This window comes from Apaloderma vittatum, unplaced genomic scaffold (genome assembly GCF_000703405.1).
Source record: "Apaloderma vittatum isolate BGI_N311 unplaced genomic scaffold, ASM70340v1 scaffold1315, whole genome shotgun sequence".
In the NCBI taxonomy this organism is placed as follows: Eukaryota; Metazoa; Chordata; class Aves; order Trogoniformes; family Trogonidae; genus Apaloderma; species Apaloderma vittatum.
This window is the reverse complement of record NW_009718546.1, coordinates 14,908-39,106: the sequence shown is the minus strand read 5'-3', so window position 1 is coordinate 39,106 and position 24,199 is coordinate 14,908. Positions and strand designations below refer to the sequence as shown.

The 24,199-nt window shown below is 43.7% G+C and overlaps 1 protein-coding gene across 1 annotated transcript in view; it reads left to right on the top strand.

Moving 5' to 3' along the window:
- XPR1 (xenotropic and polytropic retrovirus receptor 1) overlaps positions 1-24,199 on the top strand; it is a 36,776-nt gene that overhangs the window by 3,840 nt on the left and 8,737 nt on the right. The window contains exons 3-10 of the mRNA XM_009870271.1: positions 3,031-3,254; positions 7,004-7,153; positions 7,564-7,647; positions 8,251-8,332; positions 11,779-11,966; positions 12,205-12,384; positions 16,322-16,487; positions 18,170-18,361. Coding sequence (XP_009868573.1) covers positions 3,031-3,254; positions 7,004-7,153; positions 7,564-7,647; positions 8,251-8,332; positions 11,779-11,966; positions 12,205-12,384; positions 16,322-16,487; positions 18,170-18,361 — 1,266 coding nt within the window. The remainder of the gene's footprint in view (positions 1-3,030; positions 3,255-7,003; positions 7,154-7,563; positions 7,648-8,250; positions 8,333-11,778; positions 11,967-12,204; positions 12,385-16,321; positions 16,488-18,169; positions 18,362-24,199) is intronic.

The following is a 24,199-nucleotide window of genomic DNA, read 5'->3' as shown; positions in this document are numbered from 1 at the left end:
TTTTTTCTAACTCTTTTGAGTGGCATGTTTTTTTAAAAGTCGCTTTTCAGAGTGCTAAATTAGTATAGTGCTGAATGTCTTCTCAATTGCTTTGGAGTATGTTACAGGCTGAGAAATTAGTTTCTGCTCTGCCTTGTTTTTTCACTAGACTAGAGATTTTAAGGATGGCAGCACACTTTTTTGTTCTCAATTGCTTTGGAGTATGTTACAGGCTGAGAAATTAGTTTCTGCTCTGCCTTGTTTTTTCACTAGACAATTCCCTAGGAGATTTTAAGGATGGCAGCACACCTTTTTTGTCTTATTTTGCTTCTGCAATGAATCCTGATGATAAAAGTCATACCTTAGCAAGACGAAATGATTTGTGGATAACTGGAGTCGGCACAGGAGAGAAGGCAGGGAGGGAGAAAAAAGTGGCAGAACTGGCATTTCTCAGGAGTGGCAGATCATTATAGGACGGGATCAGTTGCCTTCAAAGCCTCATCCTCAGAGGACTGTGGTCCTTGGCTGCAGAGGGCTGTATAAAAGGTGACACATGACACTTTTCAGCGGTGCATAGTTAAGAAGAATGTGTTTGGAGCTGATGCTTTTTTTTAAAGGATGTTGCTTTGCAAACGGGCAGGAAAATTGCAGTGTCAGTTTTGTAACTATTTCATAGTGTTGTCTTTTAAATACTGTATGACTAGGCTGATGGATTTTCAGATTTTTTTCCTGGACGTACAGGCAGTGGAATAATGCTCTCAATGGTAAGATGTAAATTTAAACTTTCATATCTAGTAATTTGATCCAAAAGAAATCTCAGTGTGTCACAGATGGTTTCATATGATGTTTTGAATGTAGAGAGTGAACTTAGGGGCTTTATTTATATGAAGGCTGTTGATTCTAACAGCTACCTCTAACAGGTATCTATTTACTTCTTCCCAAGAGAGTTCCCCAAGTGGGCAGAGATTGTTGTTTTTGCAGTCTGACCTTATGTGTGTTAAATATTACGTGATTGTAGGTTGTGGGCAGACATTTCTCACTGTGGACTACATGGCCTCTGTTTGGCACAGTCCTTGCAGCTGCTGAAGTTGTCAGAGAGTTGTCCTTTCCTGTCTTGTAAAAAATCTCTTACTTTAATAAGAAAATAAAGAAAGTTTTATAGAAAGTTTCCGGCTCTTCCATACTTGATTTTTCTAGATTGATCCCATATTATATTTGAAAAGACATTCTCCTTCAGGAAAATGTCTTGGGCAGAGCGCTGTAAAATTATTTACAGAGGAGTTTTGCTCTTGAAGTTAACCATGATTGAATAAGACTGAGGAAAAGGCCAGAATTGTTCCCATAAAAGTAAATCTTACTTCTAGGGTGGGAGCAATTGAGAATTGCCAGTAAGTTGTTACGCAAGGTACTAATGAAGGGGATTAAATTGACAGCTGGGAGACGGTCGGGTAGAGCTTTGTGTCATGGGGAGAACTCAGGTTTCTGGTGCAGAGGTGTGTGCCCTGCGGGCTGGAGGTGTCTCCAGCTCCCACCCGTCTGCTCCAGCTCTGGGAACCTGCTCAGCATCTTTCTGGCCAAGGCCAGAGCCCGTGGTCTACGATGGTGCTTGTCAGCAGCGATGCCAAAGCTGTGACTGAAGCTGTGGCAAGGAGGCAAAAGGCCTGGAAGGAACTAGTTGTACAGAACAAAGAGAAAGATAATGATGTTGGTTATGCTGTTTTTAGCATAAAAGGATTGTTATTTAGCCAAAAACATTATTTGCAAGAAAGTGCATAAAGCAGCACGTTTAAAGGAATGCCTTTCTCATCCTTGAGATGCAAGGAAGAGAGACTGACTTACTCTGAAAGTGCATCAAAATGATATTTAAATTCAGGTTGACTGTCCCTTTAATCAGTAAATAATGAGGCAGTGCCTCTAACCTACGTGAGCCTAAACTGAGGAAAAGAGATATAAATTATTACAGCAGATCATGTACACAGCAGCTAGTAGTGGTGTAACTCCTGATCAAAGCAGAAGCTGTGCTAGTCTGTCACCGAGAGCTTGGCAAGAGGGGTTGCGTTGCTCTCTGAGCTCCTAAATTCAGTGTCACGTTTGAAGTGCAGTTTGTTTCGTGTTTTTCTTTGATTTTCCTTACTGTCATATAAAATGATAACGAACACGTAGTCAGCAGTGGGTGTGCGGATATGGAAAGTGCTTTACATACTAACATCAGGATTCATAATATTATCTAACACGTGGGGTTTCTCTAACGCTTTTTCTGCATTTGCTTTATCTGAGGAAGGCGAGCAGCTTTCCTTTGCACTCAGAGTAGACGTGCAGTCACTGCTTTGGTATTTGGATGAGACCCCGTGTGCCTGGCTGCCTCCAGCTACGGCTCTGCCAGCCTCCAGAGACCTGACCCTGTGTCCCCAGCCTGGCTTATAGCCCCTGGGTCCAGGTGGTAGCCCTGCAGGTTGGGCTTCTTCCATCCGTGGCAGGTATTTGTATGGTCCTGGAACCAGCATCGTCTAGAAATCAGGTCTGGGATGGAAGGAGAGAGGTCTGAGTTCATGTCCAATGCTGCTCTGCTCTGTGCTGAAGGGACTGCTGCGGGATTTTGAGTTTATTAAGACATGTCTGGCCTGATGGCTTATTTACTTATTGGAGAATGTGTATGTCTCGCATAGGAGTTCATTAAAACCTTGTATAGAATGGTTTGGGTTGGAAGGAACCTTTAAAGATCATCTAGTTCCAACCTCGCCGTGGGCAGGGACACCAGCCACTAGACCAGGTTGCTCCAAGCCCCGTCCAGCCTGGCCTTGAATGGTTCCAGCAAGGAGGCATCCGCAGCTTCTCTGGGCAACCTGTGCCAGTACGAGAAGGAGCTTTGTAAAAGAGAAACATGCAGCTGTTGGATTTAATGCTCAGTGAGGGAAGGCCGTGCAGTGGGTTTTTCAATGCGACACGTTTTACCTGCAGGCGGGTTATTTGAGGAAAGGTGCAGTGGTTTTTATGGGCTGGGCAGGCAAGCTGCTATCCTCTAATCTGACTTTTCCCTTTCTTTGCCAACAGAAAAGCTTGCAGAAGCTCAGCGGAGGTTTACTACCCTTCGGACTGAGTTACAGTCAACTTTGGATGCCCAGAAAGAAGCTAGTGGGGCTTCCACGCTGCAGCGGCGCAGAAAGCCTGTCTTCCACCTGTCCCACGAAGAGCGTGTCCAGCACAGGAATATCAAAGACCTGAAATTGGCCTTCAGCGAACTCTACCTCAGCCTCATCTTACTGCAGAACTATCAGGTACCTGCAAAAAGAAGCAGTTTTACAAAGCTCTATATCTAAATGCCTCTGTGCTTTGTGTATCCTTGAGTTGTTTCATCTGAGGCCGTTTTTTATTTCTTTATTTTGGGGGTCCCTAAACGTTTTTTAAAGGAAAGCAGCAGCTAGCAGTGTATGTCTTGTTGCTTTTTTTGTTGAGCTAGACGTGCTGAGCTGACTTGCAGAAGGACCTTTTTCCTTTTCTGGGCTGGCTGACCCCAGCACCCTTGGCCCAGGCATGGAGTCACATGAGGTCACACTGCGACCTCCTTCTTCTGTAGCGTGTTGTTCTGTCCAGGGCTGGAGCTGGCAAGTTGGGCAAGAAGCTCTTTCATCTCGTATTTTTAATGAAACTTGAAATGCTAATGTACTGTTTCCTCTTGGCGGTACCGTGATAGCGACCATGACCTTGCTATGTCAGAATTTCTTGTTAAAACATCCATTAAAAAAAAAATAATGTTTTTAATTCTGTAGGATACACGCTCGTTTGCCTTGAAGTATGAAAAAACCAAATCTTTAGTTGTACTTGAATTTCGGGCATGGTAAATGTTGCTGACACTGATTTTGTTTCAGAAGTCTTAAAAATCCGAAACTGTTAATATCTTTTTTGTTGGGCTAACACTTTTGGAGTTAAGTATTCTGAAATGCTTTAAAATGTCTTACTGTGAGGTTTTTTAACTTGTTAAATAAGAATGCTTGAACTTAAATTCACTACGTCTTTGTTTAGAACATTATACTGGAGAATTTTACTAAATAAAAACCACCATAAGAATTGAATACCACTCTGAAGTACATACAAAACTTAATTCTTCCAAAATTGAGTATTTTTTCCTGTCCTTAAGTGATGCTATGTCTTTGAGCACATGTCCAGAAACTATTTATGAGTTTCTCAATAAAGCTTTTTCAATGTTACAGATATTTTCTAGTTCAAAATCTTGTGAAAGGCAGACAGAGTATCTGTAACATTTCAGGAATGGTGTGAACTGGTCTCACCTGCAGTGATTTCTTCTTTGATTTTGGGGAAATAAAAAAGGCAAGTTTTTTACCTTTGGTTACAAAAATCACCTCTGAGGCTTGATGAAGAATTTAAACAGGGCATGACAAGTTATTCCTTTGGGAAATCTTTTTCTGCTATTCATCAATGAAGAAAAGCATCTTCCACACTTGTTTTTGCTTTTTTGCTACCATGAGTCCAGGTCATTGTATGTATAATAAATATTGATGTAAAACCCATCAGGATTTGATAGCTTGCAGTTTCCAAAACAAGCAGAGCTTCTTTCTGCAATATATGTTCAAAGAGAGTGTGAGAAAAATTAGTTTTAATTGCTCTTGAAGCTGTGGACAAAGAATGCAAGCGCTAGAACAGACATAACACCAAATCCCAGGATAATCCCAGGATACTACTCTTAATCACTTTTGAGCTTAGAATGTAAGAATTAGGAATGTTCAAGCTCTTGCAGTTTTGGAGACGAGAACTAGTAATGTGGTGAGAAGATGATGCCTTGGGTTACTAAGAAAAAATCCATGTGAAGCGAACTCCTCAATCTGTTAGGACTGAAGCGAGAGCAAACGTTGCTTGAATTCATTCCTAAAGCACACAGACCAAACCTCAAGGGATGAAACCATAACTTGTCTCCAGGGCAGCTGTTACTTGTTTAACTTACCAGTGATTATACTTACAATAAAACTAATTTATTGTTAACAGTAGCATGTCATTCTAAAGTGTGTACGTATATAAATAAATCGATTTGAAACACGATATTCTAGCACAAACAAATAATTGAGAAATTAAGTATGTAGTATTTATTTACATACACTGTGTAAAATACAGTACATTGGGCAGATAATGGAGGCTGAATCAGTCTGATTAAACTGCCCTGCATTTGCCTTGCTGGTGCCTTTCCTAATACGCTTGTATACAAGCAAAGATTTTTGGGTCAACTGTTTGCTTCATCTTGCATTATATTATTGCATAAGTTGCCTTATTTGTTGTGGTTTTTTGGGTTTTTTTTTTACAAAGCATACCACTAGGTGATTCACTTCAATGGATTTGATTAGTACCAAGCAGGAATTTTAGAAGTCAAGCTTGGAGAAAGCCCCATAAATAGCAAGAATAGCAAAACATCTGACGGCCTGAATGATGTTTGACCGTTCTGTTTCATGGTTCCATCGCTGCTTGGTCCTTGTCAGAAGTACCACCGTAACCAGTGATGTTTTTACCGTGCAGAATATTTGCAGCCGGAGGATGGAACGCTGCTGGAGAGGTTCTAGGGTGTCTGGTGTAACCATGCCCCAGCCCACCGAGGCACACCAGGGTTAGGCTGGGATTGCACATGTGGCAGACAAAGTGATGTTAGTTTGGGCTACAAAAAAAATTCCTGCCCCAAATCATCATTTTGTTGCATTTTTTTTTTCATCTCAAGTTTCTGAAATAGCGATCGACTCTCCCTGGGGTGGAATGCTGGCTTTTCCAATAGAAAGTAATTAAAGTCTCTTGTCTGCAATAATGCAAGTCGTTAAAGCGTTGGCTTCCTGCTCCTGTCTCCCTAGTCTCATTTCCTCACCTATATGGTAGGGGTCTGGTATTAAATCACTCTAAGCATAATTAGATTTAAAATCATTTCAGTGGGTAGTTGGCGCCTCTCCCCAGGGCATTAGATTTTGCTGTTTTCTCTATTGTTTTGTTGGTTTTTTCCCAAGCTACTGCCTAAGCTTCTTTAGAAGCGACTCTTGCCATGGTCTGTCTGCACTCTTGTTGTTGCTTGAATGAAATGTTGAATCTTTCAAGCGGCGTTTTCTGTATAATGAAATGGAGGATTTCAGATGCATCTTGTCACACAGCAGTTGCCTGTGGTGGGATGAGCTTTGCCTATCTTAGTTACTGTCTGTTAGAAGAGTGTTGGGTCAGGCTCATATATAACTTGGAAATCAACTATTAATTCTTGTTTTAATGCAGCATCATGTGCTTATCTCCACAGAGAGTTACATCTCCCACATCTGTGCGACTGAACTAGTTTTTCCCTGTACCCTGTGGAATAGGATGCTCTTGTGGGGACGCACTTGTCTGGGTTTAATCTGCAGCATTTAAAAGCCTCAAACAAGAATTTCCCTTCTGTACCACGCTTCTCTGGAGAACTTGACTTGAAACCAATGTAAAATTTAAAGAAACCAGAAGTCAGTAATCCAGCCCTTTCAGGAGGGAAACACCCCTCAAAGGGTTGGTAATAACCTTGGGAGTTGGCACAAAGCACAGTCTTTCTGCAGCTTTATGTGTTTGTTAAGAGCTTGTTACAACTAGAGACTGGTTGCTGAGTTGCAGGACCTGGGATGTGCAGACAGAGCGTATCTTGTAATAACGTCAAGTGTCCGAGTTTTGAGCACATGCAGAGGTTATTTGTCTTGTGAGGTTTCATCAGGAATGGTGTCACTTTCTGTGTTAGGGAGGAAAGTGGCAGTGATTTGGCTTTTCAGGGAATATGAGGTTTAGGTGGTTCCTTGCAAGTAAATCACCTCTTTTTATGCCCAGAGTCCCATGTTGTTTCTGTTATTTGCAGGGGATATGTATTGCTTCTAATAAAATATTATCTCAAAAAATTCCTGGCAATAGATGCAATAATTTTGCTGCTTCTTATTAACTATTCCTTTTTTGCTAGCACTGGAAATAGAACCATTTCACTTCCTTGGGAGCTGACCGAGGTCAAAGCCGGTAACTCTTTTTCCCTTGTCTGCAGAACCTGAACTTCACCGGCTTCCGCAAGATCCTAAAGAAGCATGACAAGAACCTGGAGACGGCACGGGGAGCAGAATGGCGGGTGGCCGAGGTGGAGGTGGCACCCTTCTACACCTGCAAGAAGATCAACCAGCTTATCTCCGAAACAGAGGTAAAGACACTAGTCTGGGCACTGCTCCTCTTTTAACTAGAAAACAGTGTTTTCTTGTTCACTACTGATGACTACGTTTTGCCTTCTGTAGCTTGTATTCACCACCAAGACAACTGCTACTCGATTTTTGAAGTGCTACTGATTTCTGGCACTGCTTAACTAAAATTCTAGTGGGTTCTCTTCAGCTGGTAACTTTTCACTCTGCAAAGCTAGTGCAGTGTTAACTTATTTTGCGTACTAACTTCATGCCGCATGGTGAGCTCTTCATACCTTTATCACTGTGTATTAGAAGAGTATCGGGCCACACCTCGAATGTAACTTGGAAATCAACTGTTATTTTTGGTTTTAGTGCAGGGACATGTGCTTATCATTAGAATGAACGTCTGTGGTGTGTATCTTTGTCTCCTTAGGAAGTGGTGACCAACGAGTTAGAAGATGGAGACAGACAGAAGGCTATGAAACGTTTGCGTGTTCCACCCTTAGGAGCAGCTCAGGTGAGCGATCGAGTTATGTAGCAAAGCTGCTTCTCCAACTTGTCAGTGTGCCAAATTCGGTTCAACATCTGAACAAAGTAGTGAAAATAATTGTTGAGAGCATGCTCTTGTGAGATGGGCACGGTCATATAATCATAACCATAGAATGACCTAGGCTGGAAGGGACCGTAGAGATCATTTTAATCCAGCCTCCCTGCCACCAGGGACGCCACCTCTCGACTAGATCAGGCAACACATAATCTGCTTTAGTTGGAAAGAGCTTGCTTACTATTCCTAATGCATGCAGACAAGGTAATGAAGGGATGAGATAAATAGTAAAAGGAAATCTGTGCTAATAATAACATATGCTTAGTGTTTGTGTGGTCTGGAATATTTTTTAAAGGGCATTGAGGTGCCCAACCTCTCTTCCAGCACAGCAACAACATAGGCAAGAATATTACGCAGCCTTTTCACTTGAAAAAAAAACCACCTCACTTCAAGAGCAACAGTGCAGTCAGAGATCAGAACATTCTATCCCTGATTTCAGATGTACTCTGCAAATTAATCTGATTTCTCTGATAACCTGTTTACCCCACCTTAACTCCACCATTGCTTTGTTCACAGCCTGTACCAGCCTGGACTACATTCAGGGTTGGATTTTTCTGTGGGTGGTTCACGGTACTGAGCGTCACTGTCATACTTTCAGGTGGGTGTCCTCATCTGGCCCTGGCTGGCTGCTGTCCCCTGGGTTTGGATATGATCTCATCACGTAGCAAGGGCCTGGATCTGAACTGGGTTGGTTGGGATGTTCTGGATTCACTCAGCCTGAGTCAGATCACCCTGTTGTGAATTATTAGTTCTGCTCGGTGGTAGATTGTGATTTCTTTCATGTTATGTGTGCGGATTTTGGATTTGGAACATGCTGTGGTTTGTTCTCATGGTTTCCTCCTTATTCTTGGAGGGATATTCCAGAGGTGCAGCATAAGGGCAGATTTCTGTTATTATTCTGTGAACACACAGCCCTCACCCGTCTTGAGAGAGGTACTTAGAGAACTTAAGTTTTGCACGGTGCTGTTTTACTACAGAAAATGAGACCAGCCATGTGAGCACCATGTCACTTGGGACATTTTCATGTAGAAATTTCAATGAGATTTCAATGCTTGGTGCCTGTTAAAGGAATTAATTGAATTTTTCTTGTTGACAGATTTTGACAAGGTTACTTAAAAGCTAAAATAAATTATTGCATATTCAGGGCCTTGGTTTTATTCTGCTTTGCACCTTTTGAATTTGGGCTTCAGAGTAAAAGCCACATTAGTAGTGTAGATGCAGATACAGTACTTAATCACAAGCGGCTTTACTAATTGTGTGTGTGATTTCAGTAGTGTTGTAACTTGTTTAAGCACTACAAAGGAAAAGGCTTAACAAATCAACATACGAGCTCTTGCATTAGGGAAAGCCTGTGTCTGTATTTTTGACTTAAAAGAATTTTTAATCAGATGTTTCTGTAATTGGATCCAGTCATCTCTTGGGATAAAATGTCTCTGTTTGAGAAGCTGTTTGCAGTGCTTCCCGTTTGGTCTTCCCATAGTAGAGACAGAAAGTTGACCCGTCTGCTTGAAGGATCCGTTTAATGTGTAGAAGCTGTTCTTTATTCATTAAATCTTTTTTTTTCCCCTATTACTTACATGTTTGATCTCTGTGTGAGATGCAAATATGATTGAAGCCAGTTGTGTTTGCTTTATCTCTCAGTATTAAGAATGAAGAAGTGACACAGTTGTGAGAATGAATTCATAAAAATGATTATATCTCTGAAGGAGATGTTACTAACCTAATGAGAATAATAGGTATGTCTCTATCAGCAGACACGATCTGATATATATTTGTTACTTCAGATTTGGACAAAAACTGTATTCTAACTGCAAAGTGTTTGGGTTTGGTTGGATATTACTTTGCTAACCTCTGCTACTTTTGCCAAATTGGTTTTATGATTTGATTGACTAAGACAGGATTTCAGCGTTTTTGTAGAATCTGTGAAACGTTATCAGAGCGTGGTTTCTAATAGTAAACCACTTCTGTATTGCCAGATTTTAAAACTAGAACACCGACATTTTGCAGAGATGAGTTCTTAGTAACTTGGGGCCTGTTAAAAGTTGGAAATGCTACAAGTGAATCCCAGGAGAGTGTCACTCTCAAGAGTTCGAATTTTGAGACCCCGCTGTTTGTGTCAGCTTTCCTAGGTGCCAAGCTAGTGTGTAACTGAGGTTGAAAGCTCATGGACATTGGCATGTGTTTTATGAACCAGAAACGTGTAAGAATTCATGCAAAATCTCAAGACTTGCTGCACCAGTGCCCTGTGTCTCATTTGAGAACTGGGCTGCGATGCTGTTGGGCACCAGGGACGTCGTCCTTCGAGCACCTTGTTCAGAGCCCGCGCTTGCTGAAGGGATGAGTTGACTGAATGTCACGTACCTGCTTGACTCCAGGAGCTCATTTCACTTGTGGTGGATTTAAGCATAAACAATACATGAGTGGAAAATCTCTTTGCCCTCAGGGCTGTAGTACAGGAGCCCCGGTCCCGGGTCGTGCCAGTTTGAGGCCGTGCACTCCTTTGCTGGGCATTTCCCTGCAAGCGGGGTCCTTGAGGGTCGTCGGTCAGAGTGCTTGGCTGTAGTGAAAAAAAGTTAGGAGACGTGCAAAGGGGATAAAATCTAGCCTTCAGGTCGGGTCTTTGAGGAGACAATGTGCAGAAATGCTCTTAGCTTCGGTGTGTTAGTGTCTCAGAGGCTTGTACTGCTCACTATCTGCTTTTTCTCCAGAACCAGCTGCTGTTCCACGCTGCAATTACAGTCCTCTGCCCTGAGGGTCCTGCAATAAGATTAGCAGGCATTAGCTATGGAAGTCATATGCTACACTGGCAGCTTGAGCTGCGTTCACCTCGGGATAAATCTCTGTCTGGGTGCCCTGTCTCGAACAGCACGTGGCACATCTGTCCTATTCTGCCTGGTTGTTTCTTATTCAGTACTTTTGTGGCTGTTCTGTACTGTTTGGAAGCACCTCCATTGGTTTTGTCTGCGGGAATTTCAGATTAAAATTAAAAATGCTGCTTTTGCAATTCCATATTTAAGACGTTTCTCTCAGCTTCTCCGGAGTATCTGTTATTTCCGTCCAAAATTTGACTGTATTTTGCTTGTATCCAGTATTCTCCAAGCTTTAAGTTTAAAGAAACAGTTCTTGATTCATTGTTTCCTGCACAGTTTTCCTCCATATTTTTTTGAGCTATGACGTGCAGATGCTGAATACGTGAAACTTCTTATGGATAGGCTTTCTCTGAAGAAAAGTTTGAAAAACTTGAGGCTGTAATTTAGACAGGAAGATTTGTCGGAATAAATTCTCAGCATCAATTCTGTAAAACTGCGTGTTCTTCTTTTCCTGGGTGGGTGAGAAACATTCAGTGAAACTGAACTTGAGGACTTGAATAACTATTTTATTTGTGCTTGTCTGGTAAAACCCATATCGAGCAACCGGGGGACAGTATTTGCAGAAAGACTTGTGCTACAGAAAGCTGCTGCTGTTGCTCATTGTTTGAAATTAGGCAAATCTGCTTTCAGAATCCTGAAGACAGAACAAAAGAAGAAATGTCCTTTCCAGTATTGCTCCCTGATGTTGGGTTTTGTGTTTGGGTGCGGCTGGATATTATATTGCTTGTTATGAATATGTATTCCATTACTGTTGTGTTGAGTTGAGCGATTAGGCAGAGTTTAGCATTGTCTGAAATGCTGTAAATGGGGCTTCTCGGATTTGCGGGGAGCTGAAGTATTTGTGTATCTGTCTGTTGGGATCTCGTCTCCATTAAACCAGAACATTTCAGTGCGTATAGTCAGGATTTATGCTAGTGCTGTCCCTCGTGCCAGTACTGTGAGACTTAAGATGCTGCTAATGACTTGACTACACCAGCTGGAGAGTGAATTTTCCACCAAAATACTCCTAAATCCTCTGACAGGCTACGCAAAAAGTCCTCCACTTGCCGGAATATGCAGGTGCATACGAGCATACCCTGTTTTCACAGGAAAAACAGAGAACCAGCATAAAGCTTTGCTTTGTGATGTGATTTGTGCTGTCGCTAAGGCCGTTTCATTTTTTTACCTTTGCCAGGTGTGACTTTTATAGATGGACCAAACGTGTGGCCACTGGTGAGAATCTATCGAGGTGGCTTTCTCCTGATAGAATTCCTCTTTCTCCTGGGCATCAACACATACGGCTGGAGACAGGCTGGAGTGAATCACGTCCTCATCTTCGAACTCAATCCCCGCAGCAACTTGTCCCACCAACATCTCTTTGAGGTAAACAGAGCGTGGGAGTGGCTGAGCTCTGGGGCGTAGCGGGAGGATAAATCCCGCGCCGTTTCCTGGCAAGGAATTCTAATACAATTAGAAGAGGAAGTCGCTGAAGTCTGATTAGATTACAGGGTTGAGCACTGCTCTCCCTTTTCATATAATGAGAATTCATTATAGATTTCAGAGCTATATTTTCATAAGGTATCTATGTGTTGTTTTTTTTTTTTTTTCTCTTTTTCTGTAGATTGCTGGTTTCCTGGGGGTTTTGTGGTGCCTGAGCCTACTGGCCTGTTTATATAGTAAATCCACCTACATCCCAATGCAGGTGAATCCGCTCATCTTGTACGGCTTCATGTTGCTTTTTCTCATCAACCCTACCAAAACCTTATATTACAAGTCCCGGTTTTGGCTGCTCAAACTATTGGTAAGTTTCCAACCTGATTTAAACAAATATTTTTTTAAAAAAAAATGCTATAATTGAGTGGTATCAGTTAAGTATATATATATGTCACTGATTTTCAGGAAAGAGGTGTTCTTATACTGCTGTGTATTCATAGGGCAGACCTGTTAAGGGTGTGGCTTACCCTGGGTGATCCTGCTTTGGTGGTGGGGTTGGACTAGATGATCTGGTCCCTTCCAACCCCGAACATTCTGTGATTCTATGGACTGAAAATTGTGGTTGAGCCTGAGTTTACAGAAGCAACTTCTGCTTGTCTATACCCGTCTATCATTATCTTCGTATTGCAAGTAGCTGCTTATTAATCTTTTAAACAGCTATTTACATGCTTTTGCACTTATAGAAACGCTCAGATATCTTTACTTGTAGTGAAACACCTCGATTAGGGTTATGGGGCTCTAAGGCAGGGCTGCCATGGGTGCTCCTCAGCCCAAACTGTGAGAGTGCCACCACTGAGAGGGTTCAGTGATGGAGAGGGAGCTTTTGCAAAGGTTCCTGCTTGGCAAATTACGTTGGTGGGTGGTTTGGTTTTTTTCCACAAATGTGTTTGTGGTCTTAAACTATTTATTTTAGACCCAGCTTCTGTTTCCCAGGTAAAAGAAATCTGGTGAGTTGAATGTAACTATGCATGCTACTTCCAAGTTCCAGTTTTAAGTGGGAGCTCCAAAAGACCAGTTTTTGAACTTTTTGGGTGCTTCATCAGTTTCTTCCCAAATGTCTGTTTCACATGTTCACCCGCGCCCTGCATGCCCTTTTCAATTGACTTTAATCCAGTTGGTTCCCTCGATACCTTATTCTTGCTGGAACTCCTCAGAGAGCATCGAGCGGAAGAGAGTTTAGCTGGCTGATGTTATTTGTAGGATCATTTTAATGCCAATTAAAACAATTAACTTTATCTGGAACATGACAAAGATGAAACATAGGATCATCCTTCAGGCATATGTGTGCAGGTGTCTGTACAGCTACTTAACCTCTGCGCGCTCACCTCTGTTACTTGATTTGCTGGCTTACTAGTTCAGTTTCTTCTTCCTTTGCCTTCCAGCATTCAGCCATCTCTCACTAATGTACCTTTAGTCCCAAGCCTCATTAGTCTTACGGCTGTCCTTTGGTGCTTGGGGAAGCACTGGCAGGGCTCTAACCGTGTGAGCAATATCTGTGCTAATTTACCTTAATATTTTCACCGAGTAAGACTCTCAGTTTCCAGTACCTGCTCTATCCCAGCTGTCTCTAGACTCTGCTGCAGTCTCAGTCAGCAATGCCGGCATTACCTTTGAGTGCACAGAGGCCACTTCATCCCGAAGTCTCCTGGGGGGAAAAAGGTTCATCAAAATGCAGAATCACCTTAATGGTGGAAAATGACACAGTACTTCTGACTACATGTTATGCAGAAGGGGAAAAAAGAGGCCAGACAAACCACATAAAGAGCGGCTCTTAGGCTTTTCTGATTTTATTGTAGGTAATTGTCTGGCTGGGTGTACTTCATCTCTTGTGCAGTCGCCAGCAGCTGTCTGGGTGAAAGCAGGTTTGAATAGCGCAGCTCTTAGAACCGTCCTGTTCACACGCATTTTAGCTTGGTGAGCGTTGTTCTTCACATGCTTGATAAGTTTTATTTCTAGCCAAAATGAAGTCTGATGTCAGGTGTGGCAGAGCATTACTGGCTAGAACCAAATCAGGAGCATAGTTCCATGTGCTGTAGCATTTACTGGTGGATCTAGGAGGTTTCCTGCATCCATCTATGATCATCAACAAGTGCTTTTTGGTACTCAGGAGCTGGATCTCTTTTGATAATCCCTGAGGGAACTGCAAGTCACGTCTGAATTGATCTTCCTCTGAGTGAAAAAAGTCAAGGAGAAAGTTTAATTCCTATGCCAGGCTTTTCTTTCTCAATTGCATGCGTATGTGAGCGTTCTTTGCCCCTTTGCTGCTGGATGAGGAGCCCGTGAGAGCACTTGTGTAGGCTGAGGAGAGCAGCTTGCCGGGAGGAATGAGATCCGAGCACAGGGGATGGCACAACGTCCGTGTGCCCACGCTCTCTGCAGGGCGCCAGCATGGCCAGACAACTGCAGGGAAGCCCGTCTGCGGGAGGTGAAAATTTAGGAAGTGCTTAGCTCCAGCTCAAATATCTGCCATCTCAGCGCTAATTAAAACTGCAGTCATCAGCACCAGGAAGCTCAGACTGTGATACGTGGTTGGAACCGGTTGCTTGAACCTGAGGTTCATCTCCAGCTTTTGGTATTTTAGGACTTCATTCTTGTGGCCGGTCCTCTCTGGAGGTTGTTCAGCTGGGAGTTGCTGTGGTCCCTGCCAGCACCCTCTGGGAGCTGGGCTGCGGTTCCAGCTGTGCCCGGGCAGCCCGCAGCAGCGGTCAGAAACCACGGTGCCTGACGTGTGAGGTTAGGAGGGTTCAGAGGAGGTTCCTGAGAATGACTGACTGAGATGCCAGGGCCTGAGCTCCGTCATGGACATCTCTGCTCACTCCTCTCCTCCTATAACCTTTAGGTGGAAACCTTCTACTCTCTTAATTTTAAGTTTTATGTTGTCATCTGGCAGTGCCCAAGTGTCTCTCCCTAAATAAAATAACAAAAGTAGATGTTTATTAATTCCTTCATTTTTCAGGGAGACCTATCTGGAAAGCTGTTTTCGTGTTTCGTTTGTTTTAGTTAGTCTTTGTTTACAGCGAAGGGGGGAAATAAAAGGGCTGTGATGAAACAGGTAAAGACAGTATCAGGGAGCATTGGTAAAAGAGAGGAAGGGCCTTTCAGAAAAGAAGGCTGATGTGGCTTCTCTGACCTCTGCAGAAGCTGTTCTGCTGCTGGACATCTTTGAGGACAAACCTCCCCAAGGGCTGGCTCTGTTTGCGCCTTTGTCATAGGTGCTGTCCTGCATGAGCACGGGGCTTTCTGGGTCAAGACCCATGTCTGCTTTATGCCGCTAAGTCTTAATCCCCTATTTGGCTTTGAAATTTAGGACCAGAGCCTTAAATTGCATTACAAACCGATGGGAATGTGTCAGTCCTTTCCCGGTTTCTGTGGCTGCATACCCTTTAGGTTAATAAGGAGAGCAATATAAAAGATCAGCGTTCGCCTGTGCTTTCACTAATTTAAAGGTTCATAAATCTCTGAACTACTGGATGGTGCCGGTGCTGTCTCTTTGAGAAATTGGCCATTAGTAACTATAACTAACTGGGTAGAGAGAGTTGTAATCAAAGGTAATGGACCATGAAAACTCTGGTTTGAAAGTAGTAAAACTGCTGTTAAGGCTTAGAGAGAAAGTGGACTGGGATTGAGAGGGAGTCTAATTGACAGTGAATAGGATTTCCTCTGCCATTTCTTTTAACTCTTTCCCTGCTAGAGGCTTTGGCAGACCCAGCAGTAACTGTCATCACTCTTAACAACTTCTAACACCAAAGAACAACTGATGTGTTAAGTAAACTGAGCCATTATCAGACTAATGGCCATGCTGAGGGTCTAAAATCTAACTGACATCAAGCGTGAGGGGGATTGTAAGTGTGCAAGTTGTCAATAGATGTGACATAAATGCCTGAAAGAAAGTACTGATCAAAATGAGGAGCAACAGGAGGAACGGAGCTATGTAGAGCTCTTACGTGGGGACTGGGAGTTTCTGGAAAAGAGCTTGGTTGGAGGAGACTGGGTTCTTCTGCCAGCAAAAACCCGAAAAGGTGGGGAGGACATGAATAGTTGCATACAGAAGAAGGAAAACAGGAATGTTGTTTTTACTAAAAGTGAGGATACAGTTGGGTTTTCCTGTCAGCAATAAATCTTCAAACGTGTCTGTTATTTCCATATTTGTTCAATGCTGTGATGTCCTGCCACTGCATTTAGATATCTTCAACACTAGGTAATGAATTATTCCTTTCTTCTTTCTATTTTTTTTCCCCTGACAGTTTCGAGTGGTCACTGCTCCCTTCCACAAGGTAGGCTTTGCAGATTTCTGGCTGGCTGATCAGCTCAACAGCCTGGTTGTGATACTCATGGATCTGGAATACATGATCTGCTTCTACAGCTTTGAGGTTCAGTGGGAGGACAATGCTGGACTTTTGGCAGATACAGGTAGAGTAACGCTGGCAACCCGTGCGAATAGGGTCAAGATGACCTCAGAAACACTGAGCAAGGCAACTTCATAATCATCTGTCTGTTTTGAGGAGGGCTACCAATGACATAGGAAATTAAATAATTGACATTTCTTGTAAACACAGCATTAGGGAGGTTCTGCCCTTTCTTACTTCCATCCGGAGAAATGGAATTTCACATCCATGTTCATTTCCTAATCCAGTCACTTGGACTGATGTGTATATTCATCAGAGAATATAGACACAGCGCTTCTGGTCTGGAAAGAGAAATCCATTTCCATGGCGTCACTGTTTTATTTCATAGTGCTTTTTCTCATTTTCCTTTTGCTCAGCAGGAAAATGAGTTACATGAGCTTGTTAACCTCAATTTTCTGTGCTGTAGCCACCTCCGTACAGGCTCCATGACAGTACCCTAGAGCAAGACAGGATGGAGAAACTTCCTCAGAGCTTGTTAGTGCCACTCCTTATTCAATCGTGGTTGATGCTGTGACGCCGGGGTGTGCGTGCACTGTCTCTTCTCTCCTTTCTAGCCGGAAGAGCTGCAGAGTTGGCATATGAATTTTGACTTTGGCCTTCCCAGTGGCAAAATGGTACCTGTCTCCTCCTGGATCAGGGTGTTGTCTTTTCCATTTTAAGGAGTGACTGCTGGCAAATTATGTCATCCGATGGTTTTGACACTTGCTGAAAGAATTTGCTGTATGCTTCAATAAGCGTCAGTGTTTGCTTAAATCTTCCCATCTGTCTGATCTTTCCCTTCCCTTTAAGACAGTGTTGCGAGTAACTAAGTATTTATTTATTAAAAATAAAATAAATTAGGCAACTGAGGTGCGTAACCACTTGACCTCTTCCAATTCAAACAGTGGGATAATAGTGCAGTGCTTTGGGATAAATATGAGCTAGTAACGTGTGTCTGTTAGTCTGAATGAGAAACAAGTGTTTGTGGGTGTTGGGCATGAGAATACGGCATGCTTGGGGGTTCCAGGCAAAGCTGAGGTTTTCCTGGTCATTTTCTCAATTAAAAAACCAAAAACTTTCAAATGTCAAGGGTGTGACAGAATCTCGTGTTGGTGTAGTTGCCTTTCACCCCAGCTGTTGAAATTATTGGGGTTTTGTTTTGTTTTAAAGAAACAACAACAAAAAAGCCTCCATAATAAAACCCTGAACACGTACTGAAATATGTTGGGTTTTTTCCTATGGCATTACACAAGAAAAATGGGTCAAGGACATCTTAGGCAACGTAGCCTTTTTTGAGCTGTCCTGCAGAGTTGGGAATTGCTCTCCCATTTATGCACAAAAATTTTGTCATTCCATCCTTAATTTGATTATCCACGGTACTGCCAGCAGCACAAAATAAATTTTAAAATAGATTATTTGTAATCTTCTCGCATGTTAATTGTACTGGCAGCAGTGAAGGAGAGTTAGATCGCGATTTGTCTGGACGTGTTATTGATGTCATGTCACCTGAATACCACCGAGATGGAGTAAAAGGCTTCAGGATATTTTCTGGTGATGAGCTTCTTGTGGTTCTGGATGTTTGTGTGCCTGAGACATTGATGGGAAATTGCTGTCGTGTCAAGTGATATTGCTCTTACAGGAAGAAAGACAATGGGTTTCTTAAATTTACTGACTCTTTGTCCCTGAAACTTTTGTTTTTTATTGCAGATAATCAGATTTGTTACAGCTACTCCTACGGAGTGAGAGCAGTTGTCCAGTGCATCCCTGCTTGGTTGCGATTCATCCAGTGCCTGCGCCGTTACCGCGATAGCAAACGGGCCTTTCATCTGGTTAACGCTGGAAAATATTCCACCACCTTCTTCGTGGTGACATTTGCAGCCCTCTACAGCACTCACAAAGGTACTGGTCATTTTGAAAATCCTTTGCAAGTCGTGGAATTTGCTTTTTGCATGGGAGAAGCTCAGAATCTGGCATCCCATTAAAGCATGAACTTCAGTCTTTTGGCACCTGTGAAACATCTCAGTGGAAAGGCAAAGGCCTGCTGAGCTTGCAAAGGGTATTTTAAGATCTTTTTAGGTGTTCTTCATATACCTGGTCTGCTTAGAACTGCCCTTCTGGAGTGTGAGAGAGAATTTTCAGGTTTCTCTCTCAACAGGAAAGAACTGAAGTACCTGTCAGTTTTTGCTGTGAAAGGAGGTTGAATGGGAGATGTATAAAGAAAGGGGTAATACTGGAAATAACTCTCCTTTGGCATTCAGGAACAGGTAGCCTGGATCATCTAAATAAGGCCAGTCTATCATTCCTGAATGTGGTGTGCACAGTACCAGCAAGATGCCCTCTCTGGGTTTTGCTTTGTTTCTTCATCCATGTTTTTTCTGCAGCTGGTAGGGAGTTGTTTCCAATCCATTTAACTGCAGATTGAGCTCTGATCCCTGAAGTTCCCCATCTCCCTGGAAACGACAATTACTCAATTCTGTTCTTGTTCTGAAGGAAAAAGCTTTTAGTTTCTGCACTTCAGGCAGTCGCCCTGCCTTTCATTGTTCTGAGGTCCTAAAAGCTGTATTCTTCTCTCTGAAAATACGTGCCTTCTCTGTCTCCAGAAATTATCAACCACACTTGCTCGTGAGCAATTACTTACCCTGAAATATGATTGTGGCGAGGCAGGGAAATGTGTTCGAGGCACACTTTTGGTTAACGTGCTGGTTTTTGGGAGGGTGGCAGGGTTATTAGAAACCCTCCTGTGGCCACGAAGTGGCTGTTTCGATGAAGTCGCACGGATAACGTTTCTTGAGCCTCGTGCTTTAATGGCGGCGAAGCGCATCGGTGCAAGCTGGCTGAAGGCTGGAAGTTGGGGTGCTCTGAATCCGGAGGTTGCGGGCAAACCGGGCGCGTGGGAGCATCAGCCCCTCTGCCTGTCTTGTCCCCGCAGCTCGTTCCCGTTTTCACTTGTTTGCTCAGTGACATTCCGCAGCTCTTTGGTTCCAAGCCCTCCAGTCCGGTTAGTCACCACCGCCAAACCCCGCGATGAGACAAATACAGATTGCCTGGCTCTAGTCACTGCTTATATGCTTTTGAGATACGGCGCTTGCTTCGGGGAGGCTGACTAATGCTTCTCTGTCCCGGGGAGGGCAGTCTGGCAGAGCCTTCTGTGGGGAGGTTGGGGGATAGCTTTGGAACCAAGAGGAAAATCAGCATCTCCAAAAATGTCCTGTTGGAGAACTTGACCTCTTTCCACCCGCCTTGAAGCCTACGCCCACGCTGGTAGGGCTGACCCTTGTTCTCGTTGCTGCCGTATGTAGCTGTTACCCGCTCTTCGAGTCTCGCACGGAGTGGGTCGTACTGAGGTGTTTATGAGCCAGGCATGGGGCTTGTTCCAATTGCTGAGAGATGTTCCAGACTCCTGGCTTTTGTCTGTCCAGTTTTGCTGGTGGGAGTCCATAGCACGTAGTTGTTGGTATCATATAAAAAAAATTTGGAAGCTTCGTGGCCTTTGGAAATTACATGTTAGCACAGATTTTGTAAATGTCGCTGGGTCTGGGCTTGTAGCGATCTTTTCAGAGGGCTGCTTAAAGATCTTGCCGTGTCTTCTCAGCCCTGGAGGCCTATTCCCATCTTGCCATAAATGCACTTTCTAATATGCTGTACCTGTACCAATTTTATCTATGTGCTTTACATAAATTCCTAGTTCTTCTTGAACTTGGAATCAGATGGTCTATCGTCATGTCATTCGATGTTGCTGTTGAAAATAGATGCACTGCTCGCCCACACCTTCTCCGTGTCTGCCTAAAGGTAGTGAAGACAAACACTCGTCTTTTACCTACAGCACATCTGTTGGGGGCTGGCTGCTTGGTCCTAAGAAAGCGAGCACTGCCCAAAACAAGTGTCAAATTGGTAAAGAACCTTGCTCCTTAGGTCTGCTCTAAAGTGCTGTAAGTAACAAACCTGTTAATTGCTGCGGTACCAAGAGTTTTATTTAAATAGTCTTTCATGCCTGTGTCTGCAAAACTGTGACTTATGCCTGTGGAATGAAGGCTTTCTGCGGCCAGGGTGAGAGAGGGTAATGGGTGGCCTTTTCTTGGGAGGTCAGGTAACGTACACCAGTGCCTGTTCCCCAGTTGGGAGTGCTGGGGATGTCACAGCTCTCTGGAAAGGCTCATCTTTCCCGCCTCAGTTTGAATGTTGAATGGTTTGTAGCTGGTCTGCGGGCTTTCAGCTTGTGTCTGCCGGCTGTGTGAAGGTGGACGCTGGGGCTAGGAGAGAGTGTTGCTCTTGAGAATCGGCTAATCCATACCGAGTGCACGTGCAGCGTTCTTGTGCTGTGTTTTCATATCCTTGGAGAGAAACAACTTGAACTAACCAAATGCACAAATGCCACCTTTCTATGTTTGTGATGTATGCTGCTTCTAGTCACGTGTGGTCCCTCTGCTAAACCTCCTGTAACAGAGTGTGCTGTGGGCTCTAGAGAAGTATCTCACTTTCCCCAGGATCTCACTGTTTACTAATTTGTATTGCTCAGGCAGTGCATAATTCAGATTCTTTCTTCCCTCAGAGAAGCCATTTCTTTACTTTCCTTCCTTTTGATTTAGATGCAGAATGCAATTTTCCCTGCTAATTGGAGTTGGGGTATCAGACTGGTAAGATACCGCAGTAAATTCTGCTAGATTTTCTCTCCCAAACTTACAATCCTGTTGTCCTGGGACTAGACTAGTGTTAGAGTTAAACTCCAGGCTGTCACCTTGATATTCAGCTATCATCTGAATCAGCTATCGCCACGGCTGGGGACACGACCCCGCTTCAGGGACAACAGCGGCAACCCAAGGGCAACTGTTGCCGAGCTTCTAAAGGAAGAATTCTCAGTATTTTTATATCGCTCAGAGGAATGGGAAGCAAAGGCCGTGTTCTGTAAATATAGTCCTGCGGGGTATGTTTGCACAGGCAAATGAGGCATATCTGTAACTCTAAGCTACGTAGCAACTGCAGTGCGTGCCGCCGGTCCCTGCCTGCTCACAGCACAGCCGAGCAGGAGCTGCTGCCCCTGGCTCTTTCCTACCCTTGCTTTGCACTAAAGAGCATGACCTACCCCAAGTAGTTTTCCCCAGAGCTAGCCAACTGAATATTATATTGCCTTATTTAATCCCCACGGAAAACTGCACGGTGCCAAGGAAAGAAATGATTAAGCCCAAGCCTGCAGCAGAATATTTACCTGGAGTGCAGCGTCGTTTTGACACGCAACTACTTTTTGCAGCATTTTCACTCGGCCAAAAGCAGCTGTCCTTGATAAACGCGCCGGTGTAGCTGCTTCCGCTTCAGTCCAGCTTCTCGTGGCATTCCACAGGGATCCCCTCTTGTACAAAGTGTACTTTCATTTTAAGAAGGCACGCTGACGTACCTAGAATTGCCAGATGTGGGTTTGTTCCTCACTCAGACCCTGTTCAGGCTTTGTGAGATAGAGTTGTTGCACTCAGGTGTTCAGCTCCTATGAGAAACAACACGCTGGAGTTGTGTTGTACCAACTTGTATTGTGCCAGTCGCTTCTCAAGCTTCATGTGTGATTTATGCTCCAACTTTGTTCCTTGTAAAATAAGACGCATCTTGGTTTTGCTACCGTCTGTGAATTTTCTGGTACCTTGATGCCTTTTGCTCACATGGTGTGATTGGAAATATCTGGCTCGTGTAGAATATAGATTTGGCTTCTGTGCTTAAAGGACTGAGCTTCTTGAGTGTTTTGTAGCCTTCCTTCATTTTCTTGGTGTGTGAGTTTTGCTGTTGCAGCATGAACATTTGTGTATTTACCTTGTTTTTTCCTGTTAAAAATTGGCTATGTGGGATTTTATCCTTTAACTGAAAGGGAAGATGCTTTATGCAAGTTTTCATTGTCATGTTGATTTTCCCACCTAATTCAATTAAATCCTTGTGGTCTGGATAATATCCAGCTATTTATTAACCTCTGAGTTATTCCAAAGTTTAATCCGTGTGGCCTGGAAACTTGAGTGAGCATCTCTTCTTCCATATCACTCCCACATCCTTTCCAGGTACTCCAGATAAGACTGCTGAACACCGGCTGTCGTTGGCTTGGAAGTGCCTCGGAGAGCCTTAGGACGGTCTAAGATAACGTGACTGCTGCACATTTTCTCATTAAACAGCCCAGGAAATTGACAGTAATTAAACACACAGAAATTAACTAAATAGGGCTGTCTCTAAAGAGTAGTACTTCTGTCTGTGTTCTCATCGTCGCTTCAGAAACAGGCTTCTCTGAAGCCATGTGTAATTTGTTGGGAGTTGTTTAAAGCCAGCATAAGAGAAAACTGTAAAACTCCTTGCTTTGCCAAAGAATAGAGATGTGAACTGTCCAGGCAGGAGTCATCCTTCAATTAATGGGCTTTTGAAGGAAAGTGTTGGATCATCCCTTACTAACAGAGAGATTCGACCAGGTCTGACCGGATGAAGAGGAATGGGAAACGTGCTGCTTTTTGAAGATACAGTGGAAGATTCCCAGGTCTTGTAACTGCATGCCCACTCATTAATCACACCGGTTTCTGCTGTTCCTGGTGGTGAGACAAGCTGACGTAGCCAACTGGAACGGATTGCCGGTTCTCCCACGGTCTGTCCCTCCGCAGCTTCCCTGGGGAGAGGTATAGGTATGACTTCCAGGTGGAAGATGGTGATGATGGAGAAAAAGGTGGCAACATTAAACTGGGAGCTGCAGGGTGATACCTGACTGTGCTTTAGCTCTGCTCTTCTCTGTCACTCAGCCCTTTTTGGAACCATGAAACTGCAGGGTACAACCCCTGGGGAGTGAGTTTGCTGGTAGGTGGACCAATAGTTAACGGTGATCCTAAGTGATTACAGCAGGAGAGGAGAGCAAGGTGGTGTGAGAACTGGGACTAAAATGGGGTTTGCAGAAATCAGATATTGGTGCAACAGCTTCTAGTACCTCAACTGAGAAGTGTTTCGTTTCTAAGGAGTGGAGAAAGGCAAAATAAGCAGATGTGCAGAATTCAGGTACAAATCTTTTTTACAAAAAACCCACAAAACTTAAAAAAAATCCACAAAAGAATGAAGCTTGCGTTTGTGAGATCCTGTTCCCTGGCTTATCCTTTTTATGTTGGTACAAGATCTCACATCTTTCCCCTTTGTAGAGCTGGAAGAGCTGTCAGCACTGTGGCAAGCCAGATCATTTGATTTAGGTGTCACAAGAGCCTTACAGAGTGCTTGGATTGACCTCCTGGAGTAAAACAAACTTTGTAATGGGATTAACTGGCTTCTTTCTTAATGCCTGCAGTTTTTGCAGGGCTTGCTTTAGCCCAGCATACCAGAAACTCCATCAGGATGATTATTTGGAGCCTAAACATGCAACGTCTGTCACATCGCTGTGAGCTAGACTGAGTTTTTTATCTGAAACCCTGTCACCCCGTGCCCAGGAGGCCTTCAGTAATGAGTTCTGTTCATTAGCCAGTCTTTCTGATCCTTCCCATCAGAGCAGCAGCAGTGTCATTAGCAAAAAAAATCGGAGGCATTGCCGTGGGCAAACATTTCCATCCTGGCCTCTGACCCCCTCCCAGCTTTGACGTGGGTCTCTGCGGCACCTTGAGCAAGCCCGGCTTCTCCACGCCAGCTTGTTCGCTCTCCTGGAATTGCTCCGGCACCCGTCCCAGGGCTGCTGCTTCGGTGAGGAGCACCTGGGAAGGACCACCTTGGCCAGGGTGAAGGCGCTGGCAGGAGCCTGCGGTAAGCGAA